General features: G+C 39.5%; 1 protein-coding gene across 1 annotated transcript in view; it reads left to right on the top strand.

The window, feature by feature from the left end:
* CDH20 (cadherin 20) overlaps positions 1-16,088 on the top strand; it is a gene marked incomplete at both ends in the record, with an annotated part of 60,230 nt that overhangs the window by 22,613 nt on the left and 21,529 nt on the right. The window contains one exon of the mRNA XM_082853480.1: positions 8,108-8,361. Coding sequence (XP_082709606.1) covers positions 8,108-8,361 — 254 coding nt within the window. The remainder of the gene's footprint in view (positions 1-8,107; positions 8,362-16,088) is intronic.

Genomic DNA, 16,088 nt, shown 5'->3' with positions numbered 1-16,088 from the left:
ATCTCCTCTTATAGCGTTGTGGTAAGAAAAGATACTTGATATGATTTCAATTTTCTTAAATTTCCCAAGGCTTGATTTGTGAACCAAGATATGATCTACCCTGGAGAACATCCCATGAGCACTTGAGAAGAAAGTGTATTCTGTTGTTTTTGGATGAAATGTCCTATAAATATCAATTAAATCCATCTTGTTTAATGTGTAATTTAAAGCTTGTGTTTCCTTATTTATTTTCATTTTGGATGATCTGTCCGTTGGTGATAGTGGGGTGTTAAAGTCCCCTACTAAGACTGTATTACTGTCAATTTCCCCTTTTATGGCTGGTACCATTTGCCTTATGTATTGAGGTGCTCCTATGTAGGGTGCATAAATATTTACAGTTGTTATATCTTCTTCTTGGATTGATCCCTTGATCATTATGTGGTGTCCTGCTTTGTCTCTTGTAACAAACAATTTTTATTTTAAAGACTATTTTGTTTGATATGAGAATCGCTACTCCAGCTTTCTTTTGATTTCCATTTGCATGCAATATCTTTTTCCATCCCCTTACTTTCAGTCTGTATGTGTCTCTAGGTCTGAAGTTGGTCTGTTGTAGACAGCATATATACGGGTCTTGTTTTTGTATCCATTCAGCCAGTCTATGTCTTTTGGTTGGAGCATTTAATCCATTTACATTTAAGGTAATTCTCATTATGTATGTTCCTATTACCATTTTCTTAATTGTTTTGGGTTTGTTATTGTAGGTCTTTTCCTTTTCTTGTGTTTCCTTCGCAGAGAAGTTCCTTTAGCATTTGTTGTAAAGCTGGTTTGGTGGCGCAGAATTCTCTTTGTCGGTAAAGCTTTTAATTTTTCCATCGAACCTGAATGAGATCCTTGCTGGGTAGAGTAATCTTGGTTGTAGGTTTTTCCCTTTCATCACTATAAATATGTCCTGCCACTCCTTTCTGGCTTGCAGAGTTTCTGCTGGAAGATCAGCTGTTAACCTCATGGGGATTCCCTTGTATGTTACTTGTTGCTTTTCCCTTGCTGCTTTTAATATTTTTTCTTTGTATTTAATTTCTGATAGTTTGATTAATATGTGTCTTGGCGTGGTTCTCCTTGGATTTATCCTTTATGGGACTCTGCACTTCCCGGACTTGATTGACTATTTCCTTTCCCATATTAGGGAAGTTTTCAACTATAATCTCTTCAAATATTTTCTCAGTCCCTTTCTTTTTCTCTTCTTCTGGACCCCTATAATTCGAATGTTGGTGCGTTTAATGTTGTCCCAGAGGTCTCTGAGATTGTCCTCAATTCTCTTCATTTGTTTTTCTTTACTCTGCTCTGCGGTAGTTATTTCCACTATCATTTTTTTTTTTTTTTTTTTTTTTTTTGCGGTACGCAGGCCTCTCACTACTGTGGCCTCCCCCGTTGCGGAGCACAGGCTCCGGACGCGCAGGCCCACAGGCCATGGCTCACGGGCCCAGCCACTCTGTGGCATGTGGGATCCTCCCGGACCGGGGCATGAACTCGTGTCCCCTGCATTGGCAGGTGGACTCTCAACCACTGCGCCACCAGGGAAGCCCTCCACTATCTTATCTTCCAGGTCACTTATCCGTCCTTCTGCCTCAGTTATTCTGCTACTGATTCCTTCTAGAAAATTTTAAATTTCATTTATTGTGTTGTTCATCAGTTTGTTTGCTCTTTAGTTCTTCCAGGTCCTTGTTAAACATTTCTTGTATTTTCTCCATTCTATTTCCAAGATTTTGGATCATCTTTACTATCATTACTCTGAATTCTTTTTCAGGTTGACTGCCTATTTCCTTTTCATTTTTTTGGTCTGGTGGGTTTTCACCTTGCTCCTTCATCTGCTGTGTATTTCTCTGTCTTCTCATTTTGCTTAACTTACTGTCTTTGGGGTCTCTTTTTCACAGGCTGCAGGTTTGTAGTTCCCGTTGTTTTGGGTTCTGCCCCCAGTGGGTATGGTTCTTTCACTGGGTTGTGTAGGCTTCCTGGTGGAGGGGACTGGTGCCTGTGTTCTGATGGATGAGGCTGAATTTTGTCTTTCTGGTGGGCAGGACCATGTCTGGTGGTATGTTTTAGGGTGTCTGTGAACTTACTATGATTTTAGGCAGCCTCTCTGATAATGGGTGGGGTTGTGTTCCTGTCTTGCTAGTTGTTTGGCATAGGATGTCCAGCACTGGAGCTTGCTGGTCACTAAATGGAGCTGGGTCTTAGCATTGAGATGAAGATCTCTAGGAGAGCTCTCACCGAGTGATATTATATGGGGCCAGTAGGTCTCTGGTGAACCAATGTCCTGAACTCGGTTCTCCCACCTCAGAGGCTCAGGCCTGACACCTGGCCAGAGCACCAAGACCCTGTCTGCCACACAGCTCAGAAGAAAGGGAGAAAAGAAAAAAATAATGAAGAAAGACAAATAATAAAATAAAGTTATTAACATAAAAATTTTAAAATGCATATTATTAAAATAAAATGTAATTTAAAAAAAAAAAGAAGAGGGCAACCAAAACAATAAACAAATCCACCGATGATAACAAGCACTAAAAACTATACTAATAAAAAACGGACAGATAGAACCCTAGGACAAATGGTAAAAGTAAACCTATACAGACAAAATCACACAAAGAAGTATACACATACACACTCCCAAAAAGAGAAAAAGGGAAAAAAATATATATGTATATATATAAAATAAAAGGAAGAGAGCCACCAAATCAATAAATAAATCTACCAGTGATAATAAGCTCTACATACTAAACTAAGGTAAACATAAAACTAGAAACAAATTAGATGCAGAAAGCAAACCCCAAGTCTACAGTTGCTCCCAAAGTCCACCACCTCAGTTTTGGGATGATTCGTTGTCTATTCAGGTATTCCACAGATACAGGGTACATCAAGTTGACTGTGGAGGTTTAATGCGCTGCTCGTGAGGCTGCACAGAGAGATTTCCCTTTCTCATCTTTGTTCCCACAGCTCCTGGGGTTCAACTTTGGATTTGGCACCACCTCTGCACATAGGTCACCCTCTGGCATCTGTTCTTCACCCAGACAGGAGGGGTTTAAAGGAGGAGCTGATTCAGGGGCTCTGGCTCACTCAGGCCGGGGGGAGGGAGAGGTATGGAATGTGGGGCGAGCCTGCGGCGGCAGAAGTCAAAATGTTGCAACAGCCTGAGGAACACCATGTGTTCTCGCGGGGAAGTTGTCCCTGATCACGGGACCCTGGCAGTGGCGGGCTGCACAGGCTCCCAGCAGGGGAGGTGTGGAGAGTGACCTGTGCTTGCACACAGGATTCTTGGTGGCTGCAGCCACGGCGTTAGCATTCCATGCCCATCTCTGGGGTCCAAGCTGATAGCCGTGGCTCGCACCCATCTCTGGAGCTCATTTAGGCGGTCCTCTGAATCCCCTCTCCTCACGCACCCCAAAACAATGGTCTCTTGCCTCTTCAGCAGGTCCAGACTTTTTCCCAGACTCCTCCTGGCTAGCTGTGGTGCACTAGCCCCCTTCACGCTGTGTTCACGCAGCCAACCCCAGTCCTGTCCCTGGGATCTGACCTCTGAAGCCTGAGCCTCAGCTGCCAGCCCCCATCCGCCCTGGCAGGTGAGGAGACAAGCCTCTCAGGCTGGTGAGTGTTGGTCAGCATTGATCCTCTGTGCAGGAATCTCTCCACTTTGCTCTCTGCACCCCTGTTGCTGCACTCTCCTCCGTGGCTCCAAAGCTTCCCTCCACACCCACCCCCCATCTCCACCAGTGAAGGAGCTTCCTAGTGTGTGCAGACTTTTCCTCCTTCACAGCTCCCTCCCAGAAGTGCAGGTCTCATCCCTATTCTTTGGTCTCTGTTTTTCCTTTCTTCTTTTGCCCTACCAAGGTACATGGGGAGTTTCTTGCCTTTTGGGAAGTCTGAGGTTTTCTGCCAGCATTCAGCAGGTGTTCTGTAGGAGTTGTTCCACATGTAGATATATTTTTGATGTATTTGTGGGGAGGAAAGTGATCTCCACGTCTTACTCCTCTGCCATCTTGAAGGTCCTCCCTGACACATCCCCCATCACTGTTTTATATATCACTTAAAACACACACACACACACACACACACACACACAAACCTCCTGCTAATTTGAATGATACAATGCTTTCTCATTCCTTTGTTTGTAGTTACTGGAAAAGCCCTTGCAGACACAGACATATTTGTTTCACTAATATCAGATTTATTCCCTGCTATTGTTTCCATACCATTTTACCTACACAGCAACTTTGTTTCAATGTTGAATCATAATACAATCTTTCTGAAGACATTTTAGAAGGCAGTAAAGTTCAACACATGTATTACCAACAAGTGCAGAACACAACCGAAGTACATGAACGACTTTGACCAGGTTTGGCTAGCACAAATGGTGACAACTACATCCTACCTCTCGTTGGGCCTACAGCAATTATAAGATGCTATCAATTGGAGAAGCAACCCTATTTCCAAAATGTCAAAATACAAAAAAATGTGTATCTTTAAATCATTGAAATATGGCAACGTAAAGTCTGTATATATCATCACTCAACTAGTATCAATACATGTTAATACACTGAAACACTTTTGCACTACTCAATGTAACAACATTTTTGGGTTTTAGTCCCTCCCTAGGTACTGGGGAATAAAAATCTGACTAAATCATAATCTTTGCCCTTTAGTATCATGAAGGCAACCAACACAGAAAGAAATATTTATAATACAAAATAAGAAGAGCCATAACGGAAGTAAGACAAAGTGCTATGGGAAAAGAAGAGGGAATGATTAATGCTGCTTAGGGGAACTGCATTACTATTTTGTAACATAATCTTCATTACTCAATTTTCAAGGATATAATAACTTCATTTTTACGTGCTCCAACTCTAGGAAATTTCTTGAATTTAACTTGGGTTCTCAGACATTACTACTCTTTGATTTACTATTTAAATATGTAAAAACAAGTACAAAAACTTTTCTAGACAGAAATGTCAAACTCATATCAATTATGGGCAATTTAAAGTTTAGGGTATTTAAGGCAATGTTTTCTTTAAATTTTAAATAATAAAATTATTTAAGGGAGACAATAATCTTAAATAATATAAAAATCACTGAGTAACTTATTTAAAAAGAAATTTTAACAATAATTAAAAACTCGCTCTAGTCTTTCAACAGTGCTAGAAAAATTGTATGTCTGTATACAAAAAAAATAAATAAAGAACCTTGATTCATAGCTACAAAAATAAACCCAAAATAGATGATTTACCTAAATGTGAAAAACTAAAACTGTAAAATTTCTAGAAGAAAACAGAGAAGAAAGTCTTTGTGACTCTGATTAGGTAATTTTTTTAGATATGACACCAAAATCCCAATCTACAAAATAAAATGTGATAAATGAGACTTTAAGAGTTTCTTTTCTTCACTGATAAAAGAGTGAAAAAATAAATCACAGATTGGGAGAAAATATTTGCAAATCACCTGTCTGATAAAAGACTTTAATATAAAATATATAAAGAACTCTTCAAGAAGATATAAAGATGCTCAACATCATTAGGCATTAGGGAAATGCAAAACAAAACCACAATGAGAAACCATTTCACAGCCAGTAGGATGCTAAAACCAGAAAAACTGACAAAACCAAATAATGACTAGGATGTGGAGCAACCAGAACTCTCATACATTCCTGGTGGGAATGCAAAATGGTACAGCCACTTTGAAAATTGGTTTGGAAGTTTCTTATAACATGTAAAATATGCTTACCAAATAATCCTATGATCCCACTCCTAGGTATTTACCCAAGTGAAATGAAAACCTATGTTCCCACAAAAACCTGTATACAAATGTTCATAGTAGCTTTATTCATAACCATCAGAAATTGGAAACAACTCAAATGTACCTCCAGTGGAGGATGGATAAACAAACTGTGGTACATCCATACAATGGAATACTACTTGACAATAAAAGGGACAAACTCCACATTCACAATGACATGAATGAATCTCAAATGCATATGTTAAGTGAAAGAAACCAGACTCAAAAGACTACCTACTGAATGACTGCATTTATATGACATTCTTGTAAAAGGGACACAAAATAGATCAATGGGTGCCAGGGGGGTGGGACCTGACCACAAAGAGGTACTGATCAGGGCATAATGGGGTGATGGAACTGTTCTATATCTTAATTATCATAGGAGACACGTACATAATTGTATACATTTGTCAAAACCTACAAAAATTTACACTAAAAAAGATGAATTTTAATGTATGTAAGTTACATCTTAATTTTTACAAAATTCATACCAAATTAGGAAAATGACTTAAAATTAAAGGAACAACATATTTTGCCTAGCTCAAACCTAACATAAACAATCAGTGTCCACTCTGGGTTACTTCTACATAAGGAAAGAATTCTAAAAGAATACAGTGTAATTTACCAGGAAAGATAAATGTCTAGACTTAAAAGAGTAGTATAAATAAAATAAACTGGTAAACCTATTCCTTCAAATTTATTGAAACCTGAGTGGCAGATTTCCCTGTTTATGAAAACCCTGCCTTTTGACTAAGAACTACAGACACAGGGCGGCTGGTGGAAATGGCCACTTCGTTCAAATGGGAACGATGGACTCCATGAAACGAAGAGTACAAAGTATGGTGCTAAGTAAATACAGGACCAGTGGTAAACCAACAACAGCAACAAAACAAACAAAAAACTTTTTGTTAGAATTTGAAAATAACAAATTCAGTTAAAGCAATTCCTACTGCTGTTTGTTTCTCAAAACCAAACCAGTTGCTTAGACACATGCCTCTTTCTAACATGAAATGTGCTGACATTCAGCACATTTTATGAAAAAGGGACAAATGAATGAAATGTTTAGCTAGAAAAACTTGTCATCACCAAGTTGACATGTGACTTTTAAGCTTTAGTAACTGCTTCACTATCCTCTGTAATTATAGAATTGAGTTTCCATCATTTTTTAAATTATTAATGATATTTTGAGGTAAGTGTTGCTTTAAACTTTTATACATTTTTGTCAGTTAAAAAAAAGAAACACAAATGGATTATTCTTGAGATGGCATTCAAGTCCACTTTCTGCCCTAAAGTGCTGTATTTATTTTGACATAAAACATTCTGAAGGTAGAGATAGATCCAAAAAAGGAAACACCAAAAAAGTTATATTTTATGACATGGGGTTTTATTAGACAAAGTTAAACTTTTGGGGGTGAGCCTTGAATGAGGAATTTACAGATCAAGAGCAGCATTTCTACTCTGACACAGCGTAACCACATCAGCTTAGGCCAGTCTGCTAGCTTGCTGAGTCTCAGTTTCTTTCATTGTAAAATGAGGTACTGGATTAGGTTTTTAAAAAAGATTGTCTATGATAAACTAAACACACAAATATTGATCTGACACAGTGCTTTGAGAACCTTTGTGAGGTGTTTATTGATAGTTTATTGGAATAAAATCACTATTGCCTTTGTACTCAAGAACTGGGTTTTTTCAAAGAAAACAGAAAAGCCTAGGCCTCAGTTGTATGGATATGCTGAAACAGAACTCAAACTCTCTCTTAATTATCATGACACCTTTTCAAATGAACAAGCATTTCTAAAGATGACCATGCTGATTAAAGAGTAGACAAGTTAAGTCAGCACTGCCCAGGGTTCAGTGCCTTTCTTCATCAGCAAAATGGCTTCCTTTAGCATCCTCCTTACTTTCTTTACCCAAATTGTTGAAAGTGACATTAAGACCAAGAACCATGGAACAGGGCTTCCCTGGTGACGCAGTGGTTGAGAGTCCACCTGCCGATGCAGGGGACACGGGTTCGTGCCCCGGTCCGGGAAGATCCCACATGCCGCGGACCGGCTGGGCCCGTGAGCCATGGCTGCTGAGCCTGCGCGTCCGGAGCCTGTGCTCCGCAACGGGAGAGGCCGCAACAGTGAGAGGCCCGCGTTCCGAGAACCATGGAACAAAAGAAAAAATTCCCTTATTTTTCCTCTTGCCTCTTTTCCACCATTTTAATGCATTTGAGAATCTACCCACTAGCCAGCAGTATCATCCATCCTTTAGAACCCTGACGTATATGCTCCTAACTGATCTATTTTCCTGTCATTACTTTCAGCCCCTGAGTTTTGAAACCAAGAAAAGCTACACCTTAAAAGTGGAGGGAGCCAATCCTCACCTAGAGATGCGTTTTCTGAACCTAGGCCCATTTCAGGACACAACCACAGTGCATATCAGTGTGGAAGATGTGGATGAGCCCCCTGTGTTTGAACCTGGCTTTTATTTTGTGGAGGTACCTGAAGATGTGGCAATTGGAACAACCATACAGATCATTTCTGCCAAGGATCCAGATGTGACCAACAACTCAATCAGGTTTTTCTACACATTTCACCTTATCCTTATATCCTGGAATCTTCCCTTATATCTAATTTTCTAGCACTTTTTCTCTGCTTCTTCCATCTCTGGACACTCTCCTATTTCTTTAAATTCTTTTTTTCTTAAATAACGTGGACTTTTCATGTTATTTAGAAATGAAGTGCCATTATGTCTACAACTCACTGTCAGCTGGTTCAGCAACACACATACACACACCTCTCAATTCTCAATTGTGGCCTTACTGACATTTGGGGGTGGATAATTCTTTGTTGAGGGGGCTGCCTGTTCAATGTATTGTACAATGTTTAGCAGCATCTCTAGCCTCTACCTACAAAATGCTAGTAGCATCCCCTGAGTGGTAACAATCTAAAAAGTCCCCAGATATTGCCAAATAGACAGATACATAGATGTCAAAACGTTAAAAGTCGTTGAATCTTAGTGGTGAATATAAAGGTGATTACTGTACATTCTTTTAATTTTTATGAACCTTTGACTTTTTTACTTTAAAAAATGGAAAACACATATATAAACACATATTTCCATATACTATACAAAGAACAGACACAGAAACTACTACTGTTGTCAACAGCTTTGATGCCATGTAGAGTGGCTTTCTATTGCAAGCCCACATAACAACCTCTCCAAAGTATGTTTTGAACATCAAGATTCCAACCTAGATGCTTCACCCTCAGGAGGGGTAGAGAGCTGCTCTTATAGCCATGGCCATCTCCTGTTGACTACGGAACCAAAGTGCAAACCGCTGGTGGACAGATTGACACTTCAACCTTCCAGAGCAACTGCCAAGCCTCTGAAGCTTGACACAAAAGATCAGGATTCCAAGGCTGTTTGAGGCCATCTGTCACATTAATTGTTGAAAGCTACACAAATGGATCTAGGGCTTTAGTGCAGATAGCACATTTTAAACACACCCTGATTCATCAAAGGCCTTTTCTGTCAGCCGGTTACCTTCCTCACCTGATGCCATTTTGTATTTAATGAAAATGTGCTTTTGCAGTCTAATAAAGATGGGTCTCTCCTGAGTTTAACCATACTGGGGGAAATCTGCTTCCTCTAACCAATTAGCAAACATTTTACATTTTCAGGCATTAAAATGGCTAAAATTATTTTGCTTGAATTCTGATATTTGATTTTTAGAAAAAACTAATCTTTATGAGCTGTAACAATTTTATAGAAGTGATATTTCAACCTTAAGCTTTCTAAATGTATAATAGAAGTTAGTGGAATATTATCCCCAAAACAACAACACAAATGAAACCAATTCTATTATAAATTTATATTTGTAATATAAATATTATAGTTATATCAGAAGCCAAGAATATATACCTATCTTCTGATTAATCTATTCATATCAGAGACACTACTGTGGGAAAAAACTCTAGACAATAAAACTTTATGGAGGGAAAGTGTTTGAAATAAAACAAGCACAGTCTGAAAAAAATCAGATCTCATTTCTAAAAGAGTCAATCAGAATATCCAGTGGATGCTTCCACATCTTCTTTCCAGATTCTGATTCTGGACTCCTACATGGTAAGCACTGGAAAAATGATTTTGTCAGGAGTCACACTACTAAATGACAAGCAAAAGAGACTGAAAGCAGTCAAGAAACAAGGAAATTCACACACACACACACACACACACACACAGACACACACACACACACACACACACACACACCCCTAGAGCGAATGTGCACTATTCAGGACTAAAGTCGTTATCTCAACACATATCTAGGAAGGAAGGAGAAACACCAGCAGGCCTAGATCCACTGCTGGCATGGAGCAAAATGAGGATACAAAATGAGGGAATCCTGTCTGGCTAACCGAAAATGCTGCTTCAGATGATGAGCCACTGAAAACTGTCAGTTGGCTGGCATGGCACTGATGCAATTAACATCAGGGAGGTCTATAGTAGGGTGCCTGTGTAGTCCAATACATCCCAGTCAGGAGGAATCCAAGAGTGAATAGGCGGGAGGCATAGAGCAGGGTCCACTGGGCTTATTCTAGGGCAGGGTTCTAGGTCTTGAAAGAGAAACTGGCAAGAACAAGGCAACAGCCACAGGCCTGGAGGTAACACGATAAGCGTTCAGGCACAGAGGATAAAGCAGAATTCCACTTATCATAACTAGAGATAATCGTCCCTCTGCATTTCGGCTGGAAAGAAGGAACAGAATTCATATTGTGAGATAGAGTCTCTGACCCTTTGTACTGTCCCACAGGAACAAAGAATGGTCTCTGGAGCCAAGCAGAACACCAGGGGTCCTGGATTCTGAGAAGGAAAAGCAACTAGAAGTCAAATCTCTGGCTATTACTTAATAAACCCATTTGGAAAGTACTTTCCTACATTATCTTTCACCAAATTGCTTGTTTTCTCCTTATTTATACTATAAAAGTTATTTTCTTTTAAAAATAATTTGAATATGCCATATGCCACTTGTCTATCTTGTGCATTTTTGTTGCAAATAAATGAGGTTCACATTCCTAAAAAGAAAATTCATATTAAATCACCCAAAAAACAACATACCACCTGAGGTTCAAATGCTATGGATAAAAAGTCACTGAACTTTTTAAAAAGATTATCAGGACTTTTATAATCTCATTTCTAGAAAGTTTATGGTGTGTTCAGGCATATAAGCTGGTCATCATTTATTAGTAAAGCGCAAAACTAAGTCTCCAGATTTAGTTATATGTACATGAAAATTACAATGTTTGGATCACCTAAATTTTTAATAAATGCTCAAGGAATTTCTAGCAAGCAGGAAACTGAACCATTAGGCAACTGAAATAGGCTCCTGCTCGTGTGGAAACAGCTTGTCCCCCTGTGCCTTCCTAGAGTGTGTATGGATTCAGGGAGCCTGTCCATGACACCCTACCTCCAAAAGCACTCCTAAATTCAGAGAATGTCCTCAGCCAAGTAAACAAGCAGGGAGCTCAACGAACACCAGCTACTGTTGTCTGAAGGCAGTTTTGTATGTGTATGTTATGCCTATACATATGAGAATATTATGATTAGAGAAAGGAAAACTACCTACATAATTCACTAGTGTGTCCCAATTTCCTCATTTTCTATCTGTATCTATGCCTTTAAATTTGTTCTCTTGAGTCCTGAAAATTGGCCCAGCGTCCCATTCAGAGTAATGAATGCTATCATTGCCTCAATTCAGGCCCCGCTTGGGAAATGGAAGAGGAATTCCACTTGAGGGAGGCTTCTCTGAGGCAGGCCTGCAGCGTTTCCTCTCAGTGTGTCAGCAGCAGTACTGTCATGGGTTCTGTCAGTTATTTCCATCATTCCATCTCCCCTACCATCTGTGACATTTGCTATGGCCCTGTAGGTTTGAATGCAGGAAGCTGGTTCATCATAGGCTGCCTCTCCCCTCAGCATTATGCCTACAACTTGGAGAGCTGCCATCAGGGTTACAGCTCTGTGGGCTGAATGGCTGGCTTTTCTCCTGTTTGGGGAGCTGAAAGAAAAGACTGTCAGGAGCCAACCAGTATTTTTTTTCTAAGACAAATTCAAATCTTAAAATAGCCAGTAAACTTTAAAACTAAATCACTAATTATACCTAAAAAAAAAAAAAAGCTCCAGTTAATTTTAAATTAACTTTGTAGGCATGTGTTTATTCTTTATTAAATAGTCAACTGTCGGCTATCATGGCTTAATCTATCTTCAAAAAACACTTAAGGCTTTGTTTCCTTAAGCAATCTCATACATTCCATAGGCCTAGGTTTGATTCCCAGCCGTGCAACCTTGGGTAAATGTCTTAACCTTTCCACGCTTCAGTTTTCTCACCTGTAAAATGGGGATGATAAATAGTACCTACCTCATAGGTTTATTGTGGGTATTATATGAGTCAATACAGGTAAGATGTTTAGAGCAGTGCCTGGCTACAGTAACAGGGTCAGAAGCAGAGAGAAGCATTACTTTACTTATTTAAATTTCCCAACACTTGGAGAGTTAGAACTGAAATGTTTCTAACTTCTCCAGCCTTTAGTGGTAACCTTTCCCTTTAATTCCTAATTCTCTGAACAGTCATCCCGAATCTCTGCAGGAAAAAATAAATACTCGAAACAAAATACTTTACCAAATAATACATATACTGGTATATACTTTATTTATTTATTTATTTATTTATATTGAAACAAAAGTTTTACCATCAATATTTACCCTTACTGGAATACAGTCTGGCATACATATACATGTTCTTTCTACACTAGTCACAACCCACCATATTTATTTCAGATTGAAAAACAATGCACTAAAGTAAAGAAACTACTTACTCCCATCAAATGGGCAGTATTTCCCAGTTTCAACAACTTTAAGATAGAGACTGCAATTGCTGGCAACTTTTTTTTTTTTTTTTGGCCACGCTGCGCAGCTTGTGGGATCTTAGTTCCCTGATCAGGGATTGAACCTGGGCCCTTGGCAGTGAAAGCCCGGAGTCCTAACCACTGGACCACCAGGGAATTCCGCTGGCAACTTTTTTAAAATTAATTTTTACTGGATTATGGTTGATTTACAATGTTGTGTTAGTTTCAGGTTTACAGCAAAATGAATCAGTTATACATATACATATATCCACTCTTTTAGATTCTATTCCCATATAGGTCATTCAAGAGTATTGCGTAGAGTTCCCTGTGCTATACAGTAGCTTCTTATTAGTTATCTATTTTATATATAGTAGTGTGTATATGTCAATCCCAATCGCCCAATGTATCCCTCCCCCCCGCTTCATCCTTGATAACTGTAAATTTGTTTTCTACATCTGTGACTCTATTTCTGTTTTGAAAATAGGTTTGTTTGCAACCGCTGGCAACTTTAAATGGAATTTAGAACCCAATATGTTACAATAGCTTATATATATATAATATATAAGAAAGAGAATCATTTATATATAATTTACTGTATATTATATATACAATAGTTTATATATAAACACATGTATGTTTCAAATCTTACTGTTAGCTGCAAATTATTAGCTGTGTAACTGTATGAAAGTGACTTAACTTATCTAAGTCCTAGTTTCCTGTTAGGTGAGATAGATAATACCTACATCCTAGAGATCCTGTAGAATTTAAAAAGAAGCTATAGATAAATACAGCCCATCCTGAACTCTCCACAGACTGGCCTGTAACTTGCAACACTGTGCCTTCTAGAATTGCAGTTTCTCTGCTATTCCCCAGTAAACTCAAGTTCAGAAACCCCATTAAAGACTCTGGCCTAGAGTTTCCTCTTGCTCCTGTCTTTGCCATCCAACCAAAACCTGGACCTTCCTCTGTGGCCCTGCATGGCATGCAGTGACTCCCCTCTGAGATCTAACAAATTTATGTGATTACAAGTTTAAACCCAAGAGGACCTTCAAGATGGCTGAGGGTAAGACATGGAGATCACCTTCCTCCCCACAAATATATCAAAATACATCTACATGTGGAAAAACTTCTACAGAACACCTACTGAACACTGGCAGAAGACCTCAGACTTCCCAAAAGGCAAGAAACTCCGCACATACCTGGCTGTGTGGCTGACAGGGTCCTGGTGCTCTGGCCAGGTGTCAGGACTGAGCCTCTGAGGTGGGAGAGCCGAGTTCAGGATACTGGGCCACCAGAAACCATCCAGCCCCATGTAATATCAATCGGCGACAGCGAGAGCTCTCCCAGAGACCTCCGTCTCAATGCTAAGACGCAGCTCCACTCAACAACCAGCAAGCTCCAGTGCTGGATACCCTATGCCAAACAACTAGCAAGACAAGAACACAACCCCACCCATTAGCACAGAGGCTGTCTAAAATCATAATAAGTTCACAGACACCCCAAAACATACCACCAGACACGGTCCTGCCGACCAGAAAGACAAGACCCAGCCTCATCCACCAGAACACAGGCACCAGTCCCCTCCATCAGGAAGCCTACACAACCACTGAACCAACCTGACCCAATGGGGGCAGACACCAAAAAAACAGGAACTACAAACCTGGAGACCCCAAACACAGTAAGTTAAGCAAAATGAGAAGGCAGAGAAATACACAGCAGATGAAGGAGCAAAGTAAAAACTCACTAGACCAAACAAATGAAGAGGAAATAGGCAGTATACCTGAAAAAGAATTCAGAGTAATGAGAGTAAAGGTGATCCAAAATCGTGGAAACAGAATGGACAAAATACAAGAAATGTTTAACAAGGACCTAGAAGAACTACAGAGCAAACACACAATGATGAGTGACACAATAAATGATATTTAAAACTCTCCAGAAGGAATCAATAGCAGAATAACTGAGGCAGAAGAACAGATAAGTGAACTGAAGATAAAATAGTGGAAATAGCTATCGCAGAGCAGAATAAAGAAAAAAGAATGAAAAGAATTGAGGACAGTCTCAGAGACCTCTGGGACTACATTAAACACACCAACATTCGAATTATAGGGATCCCAGAAAAAGAAGAGAAAAAGAAAGGGACTGAGAAAATATTTGAAGAGATTGTAGTTAAAAACTTCCCTAATATGGGAAAGGAAATAGTCAATCAAGTCCAGGAAGCACAGAGAGTCCCATACAGGATAAATCCAAGGAGAACCACGCCAAGACACATATTAATCAAACTATCAAACATTAAATACAAAGAAAAAATATTAAAAGCAGCAAGGGAAAAGCAACAAATAACATACAAGGGAATCCCCATGAGGTTAACAGCTGATCTTTCAGCAGAAACTCTGCGAGCCAGAATGGAGTGGCAAGACATATTTAAAGTGATGAAAGGGAAGAACCTACAACCAAGATTACTCTACCCGGCAAGGATCTCATTCAGATTTGACGGAGAAATTAAAAGCTTTAAAGACAAGCAAAAGCTAAGAGAATTCTGCGCCACCAAACCAGCTTTACAACAAATGCTAAAGGAACTTCTCTAGGCAGGAAACACAAGAGAAGGAAAAGACCTACAATTAAGAATTAAGAAAATGGTAATAGGAACATACATATCGATAATCACCTTGAATGTAAATGGATTAAATGCTCCAACCAAAAGACACAGACTGGATGAATGGATACAAAAACAAGACCCATATATATGCTGTCTACAAGAGTCCCACTTCAGAGCCAGGGACACATACAGACTGAAAGTAAGGAATTGGAAAAAGATATTCCATGCAAATGGAAATCAAAACAAAGCTGGAGGGCTTCCCTGATGGCGCAGTGGTTGAGAGTCCGCCTGCCGATGCAGGGGACACGGGTTCGTGCCCCGGTCCGGGAAGATCCCACATGCCGCGGAGCGGCTAGGCCCATGAGCCGTGGCCACTGGGCCTGCGCGACCAGAGCCTGTGCTCCGCAAAGGGAGAGGCCACAACAGTGAGAGGCCCGCGTACCAAAAAAAAAAAAAAAAAAAAAAAAAAACAAAGCTGGAGTAGCAATTCTCATATCAGACAAAAGAGTCTTTAAAATAAAAATTGTTTGTGACAAGAGACAAAGCAGGACACCACATAATGATCAAGGGATCAATCCAAGAAGAAGATATAACAACTGTAAATATTCATGCACCCTACATAGGAGCACCTCAATACATAAGGCAAATGGTACCAGCCATAAAAGGGGAAATTGACAGTAATACAGTCATAGTAGAGGATTTTAACACCCCACTTTCACCAACGGACAGATCATCCAAAATGAAAATAAATAAGGAAACACAAGCTTTAAATTACACATTAAACAAGATGGATTTAATTGATA

Source organism: Leucopleurus acutus, assembly GCF_964270905.1.
Source record: "Leucopleurus acutus genome assembly, chromosome: 13".
NCBI classification, from domain to species: Eukaryota; Metazoa; Chordata; class Mammalia; order Artiodactyla; family Delphinidae; genus Leucopleurus; species Leucopleurus acutus.
Note: the sequence above shows the minus strand (reverse complement) of the source record. Positions and strands in the feature narration are given on the sequence as shown.